At 41.7% G+C, this 17,992-nt stretch overlaps 1 protein-coding gene across 1 annotated transcript; it reads right to left on the reverse strand.

The window, feature by feature from the left end:
• Positions 1–720: 720 nt before the first annotated feature.
• Positions 721–15,689, reverse strand: snx3 (sorting nexin 3). The gene is made up of 4 exons (XM_018728773.2): positions 15,464–15,689; positions 4,397–4,492; positions 3,438–3,562; positions 721–1,413 (listed from the first exon to the last, which is right to left on the reverse strand). Exons 1-4 carry the CDS (start codon positions 15,623–15,625, stop codon positions 1,308–1,310), a joined length of 489 nt encoding a protein of 162 aa, XP_018584289.1. The 5' UTR covers positions 15,626–15,689; the 3' UTR covers positions 721–1,307.
• Between the last annotated feature and the right edge of the window lie 2,303 nt (positions 15,690–17,992).

A 17,992-nucleotide genomic window follows, 5' to 3' on the forward strand; every position in this document is an offset into this window, starting at 1 on the left:
CCGCCCCTCCCCCACTGGCCCATTTCAAGTATGTTTTCATAAACGAAGGACTTGCCTGAAATTGTATTTATCATTTTACAAAAATCAACAGAAAAAAAAAATTTATCAGGATGACTGTTCAGCTCCACATCTCCCTGCATCATCAAACCCATCCAAACCCACACAAACACAGTGAGGACACAAACTCCAAACATGCTGAGCTGGATTTGATCCCACATCCAAACCCACAGCCCAGGAGTTGCGAGGCATCCGTGTTACCCGCTGCATGAAAAAATGTAGTTAAAATTGATGCTTGACAGCTGAATTAAAATAAATTGGTCCCTAAAACTGCAGGAGAACAAGGTTCTGTGGGTTGGAAGTTCTTGACAACAGAAGCAGTGATCATTTTCACCACCTGGAACACTCAGCATGGTCATATCGACTGCCATTTAGTAAGAAAGTACACTTATTAAAAAAAAAAAAAAAATTTAAAAAAAAAACACTTTGTAAAAACTGTTTTTGGAATGGGTCATCAAGCAAAGTGCCCTACAAATTTAAAGTGTGACACCCTTAACTGCACTGGCTGGCATCATCAGCATCTACATTCTTACGGGGGTACAGAGTGAGCAGATGTGCCACGTTTTCACTGCACCCTTACCGCACATGGACCTCACGTTATTCATCTGTTCACCAGCAATCAGAAGAGGGCGTGACCTGAGAAAAGCCACCATGACACACGTCTTCGTCATGCATACAGGTGTATCAGACCATTTTATTGAAAAATGCCCAAGTAAACAAAACGGCAGAGCAGTATACAAACAATACATGTACATGTTATAAATGCTGTTATTCCCTGTGTGTGTGTGTCTGTCAGTCATTAGAAAAGATTAAAGGTGTCGAAGATGTGGGAACCAACATACGCACAATCCACGTTGCACATGCAAACCACATTCCTGAGCAAAAGATTCAGGAAGCCGTTAAAACACGGTGCGTGTCTTTAGACGCTATAGTGCACTGTGAGTTCACTTGTGAATTTGATGTTGGGTGAATGTGCTTCATGTGGAAAACATTAAAACAACACACAGCAACACTAAGTTAGTAGTGTCCCAACAAGGAAAATTTTTTTTTTTTTTTTTTTTTTTTACTCGAATCAAGAGCTAAGAAACATAAGCACTTCATTACATTAAATGGAATCAAAAGAAGTGATTTTTAAGAAGAGAACTGATCATTAATGTGTTTCCAGCTTGAAGTTTCAAATGAGTCACTGAAGTCTGGGCCACAAAGTTGGGATCCTGGACATCTCCTTGCAGGGGGGGGGGGGGGTCTGTTCAGGCTTGTCTGATTTTGGAGGGTGTGTAATTTTTGTCGACGGCCTCTTCTTGCAGAAACATGTGGAGGCAACGCTCATTTTGGGCCAAGGGATGTCCTGCCACTCTGGAAAACAAAACAAAACATGAAAGTCACTGCACTACATGAGCAAAGCAAAACAACATGTTGACAATGTCATCACTACGCACCAAATAGCCAACACAAACATTTCCTTCAAAAATGCTAATTATGTTCATAATCATTTATTCATGTCACACTTTTCTCCAAAGTGACTGAAAGCGTTAGGTTTGTGCATTAAACTACTCAGAAAAATTTACTGCTTTATAGAGCAGGGTAATTTTCACTGTATCAGTTCAGAGTAAGTGCCTTGATTAAGGGAATGCGAGCAGGGATTTAAACCCTGGTCTTCTGATTTCAAGGCAATTCTGCTAACCACTACGCCACCTGTTGTCTCCCAAAGCTGTTGCAACATCAAATAGCAACTGACATGAAAATACTACTAATGAGTCAGATCAGATATGGAAGATTAAAGGGCAGCAGGTAATGATGTGGTAAGGGTTGCCTCTTTACATTCGACGCACCCTCCTACTATAGTACCCTCAATCATGATACTTACCCCGAAATGTGTAGTAAAAATGTCCCTGCTGTACAAATGGATAAATCATCGCAAGTAGTTTAGTAAACAAATATAAATAATGTCAGTCACCTTGGAGGAAAGTGTGAAATAAACTGGGAAAAAAATAATCAGGTATGATGACCACAGTGGTGGTAATTACATGAACAGCAGCAAGCAAGCATCCCACATATGGTAAAGGGTTTCAAGTGTGATGGAGTAAAGGCTTGGACAAAAATCCCACTATGGCTCAGATCCCCCTGACCCCCACCCTAAGTCAGTACAGTAAGAGCACTGATTGGAAGTACTTGCTTAAACCTGAGTTTGCGGTTACTGCCAAGGGTTTTTTTCTTTTTAAATTAGTTTCACTTCAATTACAGAAACCATGCTTCCTCCCAAAGAGGAGAACATTATCATTCCGAACGAGACGGCAACGGATGAGCCGACACTGAAAACAACGGGCCTGAGCTGGAGAGACAATGTAAAGGTATACCTTTACAAAATATTTAATCACACCTTTAGAAGCACAAACTGTTGCACACTTACCTGCTATTAAGACTGAACAATTACATGATCAACAGTACCACTTAATTCACAATTTTAAGTCTTAATTACCAACATATCTCCAGTTTTTTTTCCCCCTGCCAGTTTATCAAGTTTCCGTATTAAAAATTCAAATGTGTAGCTTGGCCACATTTGCACATGAAACAAAGATAATAATGTCTGCAATCAAAGCAAATAATTACAATTACACTGTAACTTTTATTGTTCTCTGCCGAGAACACCACCACCCTGGATCAAAAATAAGTACAAAGCATGCAACATTCTTTAAAGAAATGTATTCAGTAATTTGAGATGCAATTTGCATAAATTAAACATCTAAAATAAAACAAATGTAGAATTCAGGTACAATGCACTTGTGCCCTTTTGCTGTTTTAATGATTCTCAAGGCAATTATAAGGAAAGGATCTTGCTTGACATGAATGTGATGCTCATTTCCTTCCTAACACATTGACCAGAACGGCTCAAAACAATCATGCCTCCGATTTCAAGGGACACTTTTTTGCATTAAGCAAAATGCCATTTTTTATTTAAAAACATTCAGATCCTCAAAGGGGGGGAATACTTTGGAAACAATTTTCAAACTAACGGAGCCATTTCTTTTACTCCTACAATGTTTGTACAGAATTGTACTTAAAAAATAAACCTGGAAAACTAAGTGATCATTTTGTGGTAGAGATTACATAATTTGTCTTTAAACAGACGTGTACTATTTAATAACTGTTTATGGTATGATCTTAACAGATGTTACATTACAGCAACAAAGAACAAAGGTTAAAAAACTCAAACTTTGCTCTTTTATTTAAATGCCTAAAATTTACAGAGCTGTTCTGGGTAATTTTTTTTTTTCTTAAAGCCACATGAGCTCAATAAAATGTGTGAGAAGTAGTCTGCACCATCACTATATGGCACAATTCTTAAACCATCACAGCACCTGTTGAAGGCTCTGACTTACTTATTCAGAAAGAGCTCCAGGCCTTGTCTCCGCTCCTCGATGAAGGAGTCATCAAATATTCCGTCATCTCCCCGGAATGGAAGCTGGCGAATCAGAGCTTTGCCTGGCAGAGGCGGAACTACCACCTGAAAACGCAAAAAAAAAGTAGATGACAAAATGGTATAAAAAAAAAGGTACACAGTGCAAACGAACCGCTTAAATTCAGAACAAACATTTTACAGCTTAATTGCATTTTCCTCATTCATCCATCTTTTTTTGCAGAGCTCACCTGCATTTACCCTCCGAGTTAACAGGCAGCAGTAAAAAGCGCCCAAACAGAATAGGACTGTTGGACCATCTTAATTCTACCTACTTCCACAGTGTTTACAGGTCCTGTCTTTTGTTCTTCAGTATGCATGATCAATCACAATCGGGAACATACATTATGGGGTGAAGGTGTTTGTGTAGATGACATACTAAGTAATTTTGGCATTACTAATGTTAAGTTTGAGCTACATTAAAATTAACAGAAATATTAATACTCTTGAATATGTTTAATATTATCATTTACTTATATCCTTATAACCAGTGAATAACTTTGAAGGACATCTATATTATTAACATTTTATTGATTGTGACTTAGAGGTAAAACTGACACCGCCGTTACAAACAAATATATTTAACGACAGATTTCTAGTGCCAATTGTTTTTGCAAGTTGAGGACCTGGTGTTCGTGAGGGATGTGCACATTAAAAACAAGGTTTTCCCAATACACGAGGTTTAGGAGGAAAGACCAATGTCAACTGTGGTCAGTGATCACCTTCAGTCCGTGCTTCCATGCTACTTTACATAGGAAAGTCTACATCCACAGTGCATGTGTGGTTCCCCAAAGGTTTGAACAGCTCTGCACCGATGTCACTCACATGCAGTTTCCCAGCAACCAAGTGAGAACCGATGGGATGTTGTGAAGTACACCTCACCTTGCTTTCTCTCTCCAGCTCACTCCTCAGCCACTCAAAGTCACTGTACCTTCTCCGCACACACGACTCCTTCAACTTGAAGATTGGGAGGTTAGTCTGAAAAGGAAACACATAGATCATGTGGGAAGGACAGGAGTTTTCCACCATCCAGCCCACCATCACACTCGCACTTTCCAAACAGAGAAGTTGTCATACGTTGTTTGATGAGACCTTCTTAACAGGTGGACATAAATGTTCATAAGTATGTTCATAACTCTGGACTACCAAGCACCCGAGAATAAACTGATGAAGAGTACTGAAAAAAATAGATAATTTTTTAGTTCATTTTTGTTTTGGATATATCAAGTGAGCATAAAAGTATTAAGAGCTGGGAGAATTATTGAATTTCAAGATATTTCAGTTCATTATTCTGTTCCAATTTATTGCCTTTTCTCTGCTACAAACATATTTAGTTTTCCATCAATTCATTTATGGCTCAAATTCAGGGTTAAGTTCCTTGCTCAAGGGCACTACAGCACGAGTGAGGATATCAACCTGGGAACTTCTGATTCCAAGGTAGCTCTAAAAACTATTCTACCTGCTGTAACCAACTGTTTTTACGGGGAAAGGTGACGTGGCGCCAATTAATGCTGTCCAGCAACACATTCCAAGAATGCACCCGCTGCCACCCAAATAAGCACACCACAGTGACAGCAGTCATAGGAAGTAGTTGTCCTAAGGGGAACCTTGAGAAAAACAGCAGCCAAGCCACCAAGTCCAGTCACCCTACTGCATGCTCAACGTCAGTCAATTAATAGGCACACAATTGGACAAACTGAATAAACATAACTCAATAAAGGCCACAAATATAACAAATGTGAAGATGTGGCCACTGCGGAGGGGAAAGCTAATTGAAGTGGCTATACAAGTGGTTGGCAGGACATGTACTTTACAGCAGTATAATAAGTCAGCCCGCTGCCCTTGAGATCATTTCTTTGACAGGACAATTTCCTTTCAGGCTGAAGAACATGAAGAATAGCAGCTCCTCAAAAATCCATTTTAAAACTGATTTCAGGAGAAGCAGAACAGCTGTGGGTTCATAACTAAAATGCCATGTTATTTTTAGCTAGACAAGCAATTTATTGAAAGTCAGGTCAATGTATTGGTAATAAAAAAAAAAACTAATAAATATAAGAAACAACAACTAAAAACAGGATATCAGAACACTGGATGTTCTGCAACAAGACAATGTGGTTCCTAGGAAACGTGAAGTCAGCAAACTGTCTCCTCCCCCCGAGCGGTGCCGTAAGCATTTAAAGGCGCAAACAAGGACTTGTACGGTGTCGACCTGCCATTGTTCATGATCCTCAGGTGAGGCCCACTGTTTAACCCCCCCCCCACTCTCCGGTTACAGGAGAAGTGGATTAAAGCGGTAGCTTTTGTGGGCCCTGCTGGGACGAGTCCCCATCAATGGGCCCCCTCCCCTGGGTCCTGTTAGCTCTCGGCACGGAAGCCTGAGGAGTTAATCCCTGCAACAGCGGATCACGGTTACAGGTAATCGGTGGCTGAGCAGCCACTAACTGAGCACACTCCGGCTAGCCCTCCCCACCCACTCGACTCGGACTCTGACTCTGCTCGGGGGTGGGTGGAGGAGAAACCAAATCCGATCTACGCCCCCCTGCATTACAAAGTGTTCAACACAAGGCGGTGAGAGGAACAGAAGGCAAAGGCGGCAAAGTCAAAGATCCTGTTTCGGAAAGTCGTCGTGTTCCTACCTCTGACACGCTGGTTTGAGTTTCCCCAAGAGGAAGTGAGATGTGAGCACAGGTTGTTGTGTCAAGGACGAAAGAATATCAGACTAAGATCATGTTGTCTCAACCAGAAACATCCAGAATAAGAGCCTGACTGGCAGAAACACATACCCTGATTTGGAAAAGTGGAAACTGCAGTGGAAGCTGTTACCTTTAATATTACTATCTTTACTAGTTATTGAAAAGACTAAGGACTATAGTGGAGATGTGTGCTCACAACTCTGGACATACGTGTTAAAGACCCCATCTATTTGTACAAGCCGTACATCAAGGATGCCTGTGGAAGTGTCTTCCTCTGGGGGATGAGATGTTCTTTCTACCATATTGCTCACAGCGACACCTTCAGGACTACAGGTGTAACTGGGTAAAGATCGCTACCCTCTGAGTGTGTTACATTCCCCCCACAAAGCCCTCAGCTCGAAACAGCAGACAACTCGACCCATACACTCTAGCACAGGTGCAGGTCTTTGCTCATTTCATGGGTGTAACACACAGTGTACTTCCTGGGGAGTCATTTTCAATGTAACAGCAAGAAGCTGGTTTTATTTCTCCATCAAGTTTACTGAAAAAAATACTACCTGTGTACACTCACCGAATGGCAGTATTTCAAAAGTATGATCACATTAAGCACAACATATTGCTCCTTCACTGGCTACTAGCCCAAGATAAGAGAAAAATCAACACTTATTGCAACTTAACTTATAATGAATAACCTAGAAGTGGCATTAGGGGAATAAATTTGATCTGCAATCTTTAAATAATGGCTGTCATCACTTCTTCCCGCCCTGAGTTTTTCCCAAATTTTTGCCTGCTGTGGCTGAACATGTTGCCAGCTGTACATCCCCACCATACCTACTTTTTTGCCCCAGTCTTTGGACTTCCACACTGCCCAACAACTCTTGTTACCAGGGCGCTGAGTAGAAGCTGCTCCAGATGAAAGGTCTGCAGAAGATACCACAATGTGGGGTCTTGCTCAGAGAGTGAAGAAGCAGCCTGAATGAGACACCATCAATCCCCAAATCACATGGAGCCCATAAAGAGGCAGCTGTGCAGCCTGAGTAAACAGCCTGGTCAGGTTCCTCTCCAGAACCATCAGACCCCATCAGGTGTCTCTTCTTGTGAAGACAGTGCTTTTTGACAATGCTGGCATGGCACTGGTCATGGACAATGTCTTTAGTACACATGAAGTTCACAGTGCATTGATGTAGAGGGCTGCAGTGAAACTGCAGTTAATTTATGATCAACACCTTAAATGCAACAGCTGGGTTATTAGGACCCTTAACTACACGGTAAAGCCAAGGCAAAAATCCCAAAAAAGTACAGAGCAAACAGTTGATGTTAAGTAAATTGATGTGTTGTTAATAACAATAATAACAAACAACAAACATCACTGTTTATTAAAATCAACAGGAGGACTTTTCCCAAATTATAAAACCACACTTTTAAATCCTATTAAACCATGTATTTGTCAAACACAAACATCAGAATCCTTGGTGCGCCAGACAGAAAATAGCGCCACAGAACCGATATCACACACAAATTAGATTTTTGCAGTTAAGCTGAAATGAGTCACATCAACATGCAGTTCATGCTGCTAACAAAACAAATATTCATCATGCATTTAAAAAAAGATCAACTAATGAAATAAAACTATTTATGATCCAAATGTTAACTTCAAAAGGAATGGAAAAGAGGAGCACATGTGACCAGCTGAAACTAGGGGCACCAGTTTTTTGCTTTTTTTTTTTTGGAAAAGATTCGTACAATGCCATTTAATAAAGACAGGGTTGGCAGAAAGAAAGCACGAACCGGTTTCAGATACAGGACAAAAATAGCCATTGTCCAAAGATCTACTTAGTGGGCTTCTTCACCATCTAGCTCCTACAGATCTGCTAAAAGCCTCCACATGGCTCAAACAGGGGGGCCCGGGGCAAACCCCCCCCACACCCGCGATCCCCGCAGCCTCCCGGCTGGAAATGCATGCATGTGTTAGAAACAATGCCGTCGCTCATTAAAAAACAGAAAGGCCGCCTGGCTCGTCTGTGAGCGGTTCAAGGCTGGCTACGCATTAGCTTTTAGCAGGATGGATCAAGTCAAGTTAGAGAGTCCCCTCTAAATAAAAGTATTAGAAAAAAATGGAATCCGGGCGCAGCACAATGCCATCTCATCGCATCATATTCCAAAGAAAGGAACAATGCGGGGAAGGCTTTGGCACTAAGCACACTCTCCCAAGCCCAACACTGTTCGATTCGGCAGCAGAAAGCTGCTTTGTTACCATAGTATCAACTTTTACTTTTGATACTGTCATTTCAAGTAGGATATGGTAGCCTTGATACAATATGCTCTGCATTTCCATTAAAATAGTTGTCTGAAAGGATGCTGTATAGTTTGGATTACACTTGACTGTGGTTGACAGCCAGCCCATTTTATTAATGACCAGAGGTCCCAAAAAGGGGGAGGAAAAAAGGCTGTGGGGGGTGGGGGTGGGGGTTAATGTTTCTGTCCATAAACAAAGTAAGACCCAAAAGTTTGTTTCCTTCTTATAATGTCAGGATAAGGACAAATGGACAAAGTCAACTAAGACGATGTTTTAAAGCAACTCAAACTTTAGTGAAATTTTTTTTTTTTTTTTTTAAAAACTGCATTCTTCACAGCAATAGTAATTTATACGTAGATTTTGAGCTTAACTGGTACGCAAAACTAAAAAAGGCACGTAGAAAAATGTGTAGAAGTGACTGCAATGTTAACTTAATGAGTAAAACCAACAAGACAGACAAAAACTTAAGCATGCAAAAGTTCAATGAAAAGTTGACAAAGATGTCTTTTTATCATCACTGGAATTGCCATTACCATTATTTAAAAGATTACGGTGCAACACTCGGACCATTTCGGTGCAGTGCGTGCAGAAAAGGGCTTTAAGCAAACAGAACTAGCAAATCAGTAACACTTCCTCCTTGCTCCTCTCCTACAGTTCTCGGCAAAATCACCCTTTCTTGACGTTCGTGTGACATTCCCATCTCAGAGCTTCCTACACGATCGAGGTTTCACCCGTCAATTGAGCCCCTTGAACAAATCTTCTTATGCGATACCATGACCCACCCCCACCAATCCTCGAGAACAAATGCACTCAACACCTCTGTACACCTTACTACCATAGCACCGTCCATCAAAAAGGAAGTCATGATCCCTTGGAGGAATTTTTTTTTTTAAAAAAAACATTTCATTGGGCAACTCAACAGGAATAGGATAAAATAATATTTTATTAATCTCTGCAGGGAAATTCATAAGGAATGGGGTAATAGTGAGCGCCACCCCAGGTGCACCAAACAAAAACAAACAATTGTGAGAAACACCATGGAAGCAAACACAGACACACAGGCACCTGATACCCCCTAGGAGTGCAGCATGCGGCATCAGAGCGCCTGGCTCTATAAGCCATCATAGGCTGTCTGTCCACCGTCACTGGCATCTCATCAGCTTTCACTGCAGCCTCTTCAACACCCAACCTGAAAACATTATTTTATAAGGTTGGAGGGTGGGGGTACTCTGAAAGGGATTATGAAACTGCATCTAATTTCCACAAGCACCAACGAGCTGGATTCACAGTAGTCACTTTTTTCCGTCCTCATTCCACATCGCACTCCTGATCCCCAGATGTCAGTTGCGTTTTACAAAGCGAGACACGGAATGCATCTCCATCCGTGCCGTCCACGAGAGCAACTCTGCACCCAACTCATTTTGCATCCTCTCATGCCTGGCTCTCTCACTGCAGCTGGCGGAGGTCAGTGACCCTAGCAACGAGTGGCCAGATGTAATGCGAAGCTTCTCCTGTCTGCAAGTCATTCTGCACAAGAGTGTCTCCTAGCAGAACACGCAAATAAATTAATGTAACAGAAAGTGGACATAAAAGCACGGGTACGTCAGAACTGAGAAAGGAAGAGCGCATGGAAGCAGGCGGTGTACACAGGAACAGGGTCACAGGGCTACTGGTCCTGTCTTACTCGTACACTATGCTCTCTCAGGCCTGTGCACAACATCAGCTCCCCTTGCTGGAGAGACGCGCCTCTACTGCGTACCTCTGGATGGAGAAAACACACACTACCCCCTAAAGCCAAAAACAGGCATGTCTCAGCGATAGCCAATATTTAAAAGAGAAAAGGTGCTTTTATATGTATAACAGTGAAGTAAACAGGTACACCCTGTACCTACTGTTGAAAACATATGCAAATGTTCAGGAAAACTTGACAAATATTAAACTGCGTGCATTTGAAAGGTGACATTTTCATTTTGCATATATTCAAATTCTTCTTCACGCTCGAGGTTTTGGTTCGCTTGCTGTCCCGGTCGACCGTTAAAATACGGGCCACGCTGACCTCCTTGCCGTGCCATGTGAGCAGATGACTTCAAATCAGCATTGAAGAAAGCAAGTCTAATAGCTGATCTCATATTTTAATGAGACAGGAACGGAGGGCTACTTGTCAGATGTACTCCTTCTCTGTACTCATATGCAAAGTAGGGTCATGCGGGGCTTCACTTCACACAATAATACTGATTACACGCAATATGCTAATTATTACACACAAATCAGTACAGTAGCTTTATATTGAACCTAATTGTTGTTAATGCGCTCACCATTCCCCCACCCTCACATGCTGGGGGAAGAGATGCTAAAAATATTACCCATCATACCGTCGCAAAGAAGGATAACCCTGGGGCCCGACTGCCCTCCATTAAGAACCCTGGCCTTCGTTAAGCATGGACAACAAAAACAGAAACACAAGAGGCACCCCAACAGGTTTAAAGCTGCTCATTTACTTGACGTCCTCAATATCAAGCCTCCTTTAAACATCCCCAGGGGACAAAAAAAGGTGCCCCTTCCTCCTGCGGCAAAATCGAAGCTTTGCCATTTTTAAGGCTTTTTCCTCAGTTGTCAAGCTCAACTATGATCAACTTTCACAACTTACTTTTCAATCTCTATTTTTCCAGGAGTCTTACAACCGCATCCTGTTTCTCCAGTTCACAGACTCCCCTAAATGAGATCATTTCACGCTGGGGAAGGACTCCATTGTCCTCCTCACCTTATATCCTCTTCCAACCAGGAAAAGACCTTTCACCCCCTGTCACCACCTTCTAGGGCTCGAAAGCACATCCTTTTTGGTTACAATTGCATGTTCCTGCTGTATGCTACAAGTTTGAGTATCTTACTAGCTATATGCTACAAATGTCAAGTATAAAATTATGAGAACCTTAGTTGTTTAGTATTGGAGGTCCACTTAAATTAATAAGTGTAAAAGTACTTAAAGCCTGTTCTGATAGGCAGAGGAGAAAATTATATATACAGGTAGTCCCCGATTTACGATGGGGTTACGTTCCACGAAACCCATCATTAAGTCAAAAATATCATAAGTCGAAAACGTATTTAATACACCCACCAAACATCATAGCCTAGCATACGTGCTATGGCCATTACGGACTTGCCGCCTTCATGCTGGGCAATTATCTTGAGTTTCTCCTCAAGAGTAATCGCCTTCCTCTTCTTCTTCCCGCCAGTAGCAGGAGACGTAGATGGGCATTTTATAGACATTATGGAGGCACAAATCACAACACAGATACAGAGAGGTACCTGTATAGCGACCATGTGACAGACTGGGAGATGCGGATCGTTGCCGCAGCCCAGCATCATGAGAAAGTATCGCACTGCATATCCCTTGCCCAGGAAAAAAAACAAAATTCAAAATCTTAAGTACGGTTTCTAGTGAATGTCTATCTCCAGCTCACCATCGTAAAGTCAAAAAAAAATTCTAAGTCGAACATTGTAAATCGGGGACCACCTGTACATAATTAAACTTTTAGTAGTTTCAAAAATGCTTTAAGTGCAGGCCAGTACTTATTATGGTGTGGACCCTGTGTTGTTCTTCACCTCTTACACCTTGGTGCTCCTACTGACAACGTTCCAAAATTAAAAATCATGCTCGTCTCTTTCCTGATCTCCAGACAGGTACATAAATGAGTCCAGCACCATTTGCTCTGATGTACATTTCAGAAAAACAAAAGTACATCACTGTAAAGAGTGTCTTCACGACAAATAAATGTAACTGAATGGCACGAGAAAAATACATCTTTGCAGTAACGTGTGAATTAAGAGCAACGAGCGGACTGCAGAACAAGACCCTTCAGAGCACCTAAGTGAGCATCTATAAGACAGCAATTTAAGGTTCAGTTTGCTGATATATGACACAAAGATTTAACAGAAGTGAAAATCAGAGTCGCAAAAAGTGCAAACTCGAGAGAAAGTCACCTGAAGTCTAACATCAGGAACATCGACTTAAGTGACTTCACTCTAGAATCATGAAGGTCACGTGACTTTTCTCAACAGAACATTGTTAAACCTTCAGTTCAACGGTATTACTCGTCAAATAAATAAGCAACTTGCAAATCCTAATGATGTATAATTTACAGAAACACGACATTGACGAGAGAATCGGGATTTTCTGTCGGCCACATTCCGTGCGACAGGATGGAAATGAGCGGACAAAATATGGTGCACAGTGATCAGGTTTCTGACTCACTACTGCAAAAAGGAAGTAAAGGAATACATGTATTTTATCATGAATAATTATGGGTAACGATCATTTACAAAGGATCAGTCAGGTGTGTGTTAATGTAACAGCCTCACTAAAGACATGACAGGGCTCCAACCAACCATTGGGCATCCAATATTTTGTCTCTGTCCGAATCTAAATACACCTGAACACACCTATGTAACTCCCAAAACTCATCTTTTGACAGTTTCCAATGAAAAGCTACTTTTGATGTCATTTACACTGATTCAGTACAACTTTGGCAAACAAAAAAAGGTTGTCTTTTTGTCCACATGGTTGTACTTTTTCCCCCACATAGACTTCTTGAAAGACCTTACAAAAATTCCTTCAAAACTATAATGTTCACTGAAAAATTACAACAGTACATCAGTGCTACTTAAAACAGCAAGTAGTTTTACCTTTGCTTTAAGGGGAGAAACAAAAACAAAAAAAAAGTCAAAATCGGCATAATAAATAAAAAAACCTGATCATTTAAGTGCCGGTAACGTCTACGTAAAAAGAAAAAAAAAAACTGATAACTTTATTTTGGGGCTCAAAAGGTATATCACTTGATACTATCATGAGCCACCTGGTTTTGTAATGCAGTCTTTTAACCCACAGTTGGAGCATGCTTGTGTCATATCTTGTTTCCACACTTCTTTCCAAATGGACTTGTTCTCAAAGTATGTTGAGCTTTCAGAGATGCTTATATATAAGGAGATTAGAAATGTGTTTGATATTGGAGGGTCAAATGAAACTCTAGGGGGTATGTCCATTGAACAAGAGAACTGAAGAAAAACAAATCCTAAGATTTTATTTTTTGGTTAACAGTCCTTTTGTTACCTTATAGCTGATAGAAAGTCAGAGTTGCCAACAGTCATATACTGCAGCTATAAGGAATTCAGATTCAGTAACAACTGATGTAATCCGCAATGCTGATTCATTAATCGGCCATTTCAGCAGCAGTTTTATTAAGTGAGTTGTCTACCAATTCAGTGTAAGTACTTGCTCAAAGATACTAAAGCAGGAGCAGGATTTGGACCTGGGTCCTCCATGTTCAAGGCAGATAGAGGATGTATGCCACTTGCTACCATTTAACTTTTACACTATAATATCACATAAATTTACCCATCTTAAGCAAATCAGGGACAAAATTGACAAAATGACTTAATATAAGTTAGTTTGACGACACACACAATTTTAGAAAAGCCAATGCACATGTTGTCACATTGACCAGAGGAGATGCACTGGAGGAAGACAGAATGAGCTTGAAGTTTTGCTCCTCGATGGTTAGGGAGGTGCAGGCAGTGGAGACTTCAGCACATAACAATAACAATTCAACATCACTAAAAGACAAGTGAAGGCCGTGCTCCCATGTCTCTCTCAGCGCATTGTAAGAACCAGTAACCACACGTGTAAAGCGGTATATAATGCAAAGATAATATGCCTGGAACTGTTCAGTGTAAAGAGCTGTTTCTCAGCTTGTTAATTCTACCCATAGTCTATTCTCTTTGTCCAGAATTGCAAAAAAGTCGTAGTTATAAGTATTAACATAAGCCCGTATTGGTTCCAAAAAAATATTTCTTAGATGGCAGAAACTTATTGTTTCATCTGGAAATTATCAAGTGGAAGAAGTCCATTTAGTACCCTGCATGATGGCGAACAGAAATCATGTACTTTTAAATAGTGAGTTTAGAAGATTTAGTTATACATTTTATCTAATTAATTGTATTAATTATAAAATCCATGATGGTGCAAGCAAAACATGCTGGCCTAGAACAGCAGGAATGGAGGTTTGGCTGAGGAAAATAAGAAAAATTATTAGAAAATACAAACTGCGAATGGAAATAGCGGCTGACATTATTAATCCGGATTGCATTACTACAAAGGGTTGAGATGGACTCAAATACTGGGAATTAAACAGATATCCAACCGGGACCAGAAACAGCAGGGAATCAATGAGAACTCAACAAGGTCCAACGGGGTTTCAACAGGAACCAAATGCAGGGGACAGAAAACCAAAGACACCGTGGAACCAGCAGGGACTCAACTGGGCAGCAAAAGAGACTTAATGGAATTTGGAGAGAGAGACTCAAACCCAGTTCCCCCCCAAGTGTACTCATCCTGTCAACTGTAATTTGATCAACAAGGCAAACGGAAACACACTGTCTTGCCTTAGAAAGTTAAGGTACTTTCTAAGACTGAACAAAGAATTGTTTTATCTTTTTGTTGTGTTAAACCACATGACCTCATACTTACAAAGCAACAACTAGGTGTACCCAGGATTCGAAAGAGAAACCAAGAAGCCTTGGCTGTTGGACAGGTATCATGATTCATAGGTGCCCCACAGGCCGCTGCTTAGCAGTACATTTATTCTATTAAATACAGAAACACACTAATATTCATTCATATTTATAACCCAATCAGTTTATATATATATATATTTTTTTTCTGTGTCCATCACCAGCCTGCACGTGACGTATGCCTATCAATAGGCTATGCCATTCTCTACTCACTCACTGTTGTTCCTGTGGGGGTTGCTCGCCAGTAAAACCACCTTTGCGCCATTTTCACTTTATTTTATCTCAACTTTTAGTGTGTTCTGCGTTTTTGTTTAGTTTATGTGAGGAGGAAGGTCCCCCCGTTTGCCCGCCGCCTCAGGCCTCAGTGGCCCAGCAGGGGCGCCATCCTCTCACCTTCAGTCGGATCTCGTACGTGGTGAACCTGCTCCTGCCAACGCCCACCGTCTCGGGGTTGCCCACGTCAATCTCTAAGAAGTTACTGGGAGGTCCGTATGCGTCACTGAGGTTCTGGGGCTTGGGGAAAAGCCTCCTGGTGTCGGCAATGGCCTCGGCCATCTCTTCCTCCTCCCAGCGCGAGCCCCCGAGATACGCAGCAATCCACTTCCGATCAGCTGAGGAGCAGCTGACGTCTGGGCGGGTCATGTCGAGGAGACCGCTCGGCGAGTTTCGCTGTGATTGGCTCGGACTGGCCACGTGCTCCTGTCCCGTCCAAGGAGACGCGTGCGTTGCGTTATTTTTGCAACAGCAGCGTCAGCGGATTTTGTTTTCATTGGCTTATGTCGATCACGTGTCCCCTCCGGGACCAACCGCCGTGTAAAGCGTTGAGAAGTCCGCTGCTTTTTTTGGAGCGCTTGCGGTTATGGGAAATGAGGTTTTATGAAATGATTTGCTTATTTGCTTAACGGTTAAAAATTGTATTTATCGTTTACGAATAATTGTAAAAGTTATTGCACTTCATAGATTTAAAATTATTTATTGTTAATTTCATTTTAAAACACCCTATCAATTCTTTAAATTATTCTTGACAATCACAAATGAAAAATGATGAACGACGTAGACTCTGAACCTGCTGTTGTACTGTACACTGACCCAGACTTGACTCTGCCGCAAACATCGCCGTTACTAACGCAATGTTAATCCCACCCGGAGCTTATTTATTAAACGGGTAAAGTGCACGAAACTCAGACTCTGTCTGCATTATTTGTATTTTTTTTTTTTTAATTCTATGACGCTTTTCTCACTTTCTCAAGTTTCTGCTACGTGAGTAAATGTGGTATTTCTTAGTACCGAAGGACTGCAAAAAAAATTGTGTATGATTGTATGATACGGAGAAGAAGAGGAAAATAAGAAGAAAAGAAAGGTGATAGACGTCACCCAAATCGAACCAATTACAATAAACACATTTCCCGCTCAAACATAGTAATGCGGCTCGTTACAATAATATACAAATAACCACTTATCGATTTTCTTAATTGTTGATGAATTTAACAAAATTTTGTCTTGTGCCTTCTTTAGACTTGCGTTTATGTTACCATTATGGGGAGTAAACCGTTTGGGGGGTTCATGAAATGCCAGGAAGAAGGGAGGAAGCAAACTCAAATATCCAAGCTCAGGCGTTAAATAGGAAGTTAATGAAAGTTAGTATTGTGTTTACCATAAATAAAAAACCTGGTAATGGTTATGATTGGTGTGAATCTTGCTCACTTGTCAGAAGTCCTCTACGTCTGTGTGTAGCAGTCATCAACGCCTTCCACCCCTCCTGGGGCAAAGGCCGCCAACAAAGGGCTCTCCAAGCCTCTCTTCCCTTTGTTCAGGAACTGAGATGTCTTGAAGTTTCCTTGTTGGCATTTCTGTAGCTGGCAAGGTTTTTACATTACGGGGTAGCTAGTCCCACACCCAACCCTCCTCCTTTCTCAGGTGGTCTTGGGATTGTCTATGGCGGAGTTGCGTAACAGTGCACTCTGTGACTAAATCAAGACACTCTTAAGAAGAAGTTTTAAGTAATTAGTTTTACAAGACAGTAAATGTAGATTTACACACACACACTGTCTGAAACCGCTTGTCCGGAGCGGGGGCAGCAAGCCGGAGCCTAACCCAGCAACACAGGGCGCATGGCAGGAGGGGACCCACCCAAACCACCCAGGACAGGATGCCAGTCCAACATAAGGCACTCCAAGCAAGACTTGAACCCCAGGCCCACCAGAGCGGGAGCCAGCCAAACCTGCTGCTCCCCCGCACCCCCCGTAGCGTTGTATAATATTTATAATTACATTGAATGTTTTACACAATTTTAAAGAAAAGTCACAGTAAGAACTTTACGCCATTTCGTATCTGACTATTTCGGGAACTTCTTGCCCAAGAGTTGCGCGTCCTCAACCCCTGTTGACATTTTCTGTCTTTGAGTTTTGCCGCCAAAAATCTGGTTTTGGCGGGCCTGAGCCGTGCTCGCGCAGGAGCGACCAGCAGCGCGAGAATCCATCTTCACGTCAGTACAGATTGATCTGTTCTCTGTTTTTTTTCAAAACGACAAATTAAGACATTTCCAGCTTCCTGTACAGTTTTCAGTCCTGTTGAATTTACGTTCTGTAATGTTTATTCCTGCTATCAGTAATTACCACCATAAAGCTCAGTTATTTGAATGATGAGTTCTGATTTGTATAGTGACAGGGGCCACTGGGATATTCTGCGAAAAGCTCGGGATAAAGAAGATAATGCTGACGCGCGAGAGAACCAAAGGCCGCTGGGTGCACGCGGGCGTTCGCTCGCGCGCGGCAGCACAGCTCGCGGGACTCTGCCATCGGATGCTGGAGTGGCGGGACGCACGCGCCACCACTGTGGCGAAATCGAGGTTTCCAACAATGTCCTTCGTCGTGGTTTTACCGTTTTTTCTCACACGACGACGGGAGGAAAAAATAAAAAACA

The sequence above is a fragment of the Scleropages formosus genome, chromosome 1 (genome assembly GCF_900964775.1).
Source record: "Scleropages formosus chromosome 1, fSclFor1.1, whole genome shotgun sequence".
Lineage (NCBI taxonomy): Eukaryota > Metazoa > Chordata > Actinopteri > Osteoglossiformes > Osteoglossidae > Scleropages > Scleropages formosus.

Excerpts from the sequence above, each read along its gene's own strand:
- snx3 (XM_018728773.2), bottom strand. The coding sequence starts at position 15,625 with ATGGCCGAGGCCATTGCCGACACCAGGAGGCTTTTCCCCAAGCCCCAG. Across the intron at positions 4,493-15,463 it reads CGTACGAGATCCGACTGAAG|ACTAACCTCCCAATCTTCAA; the intron begins GTGAGAGGATGG and ends TTTCCTTTTCAG. Across the intron at positions 1,414-3,437 it reads CTGGAGCTCTTTCTGAATAA|AGTGGCAGGACATCCCTTGG; the intron begins GTAAGTCAGAGC and ends TTTGTTTTCCAG.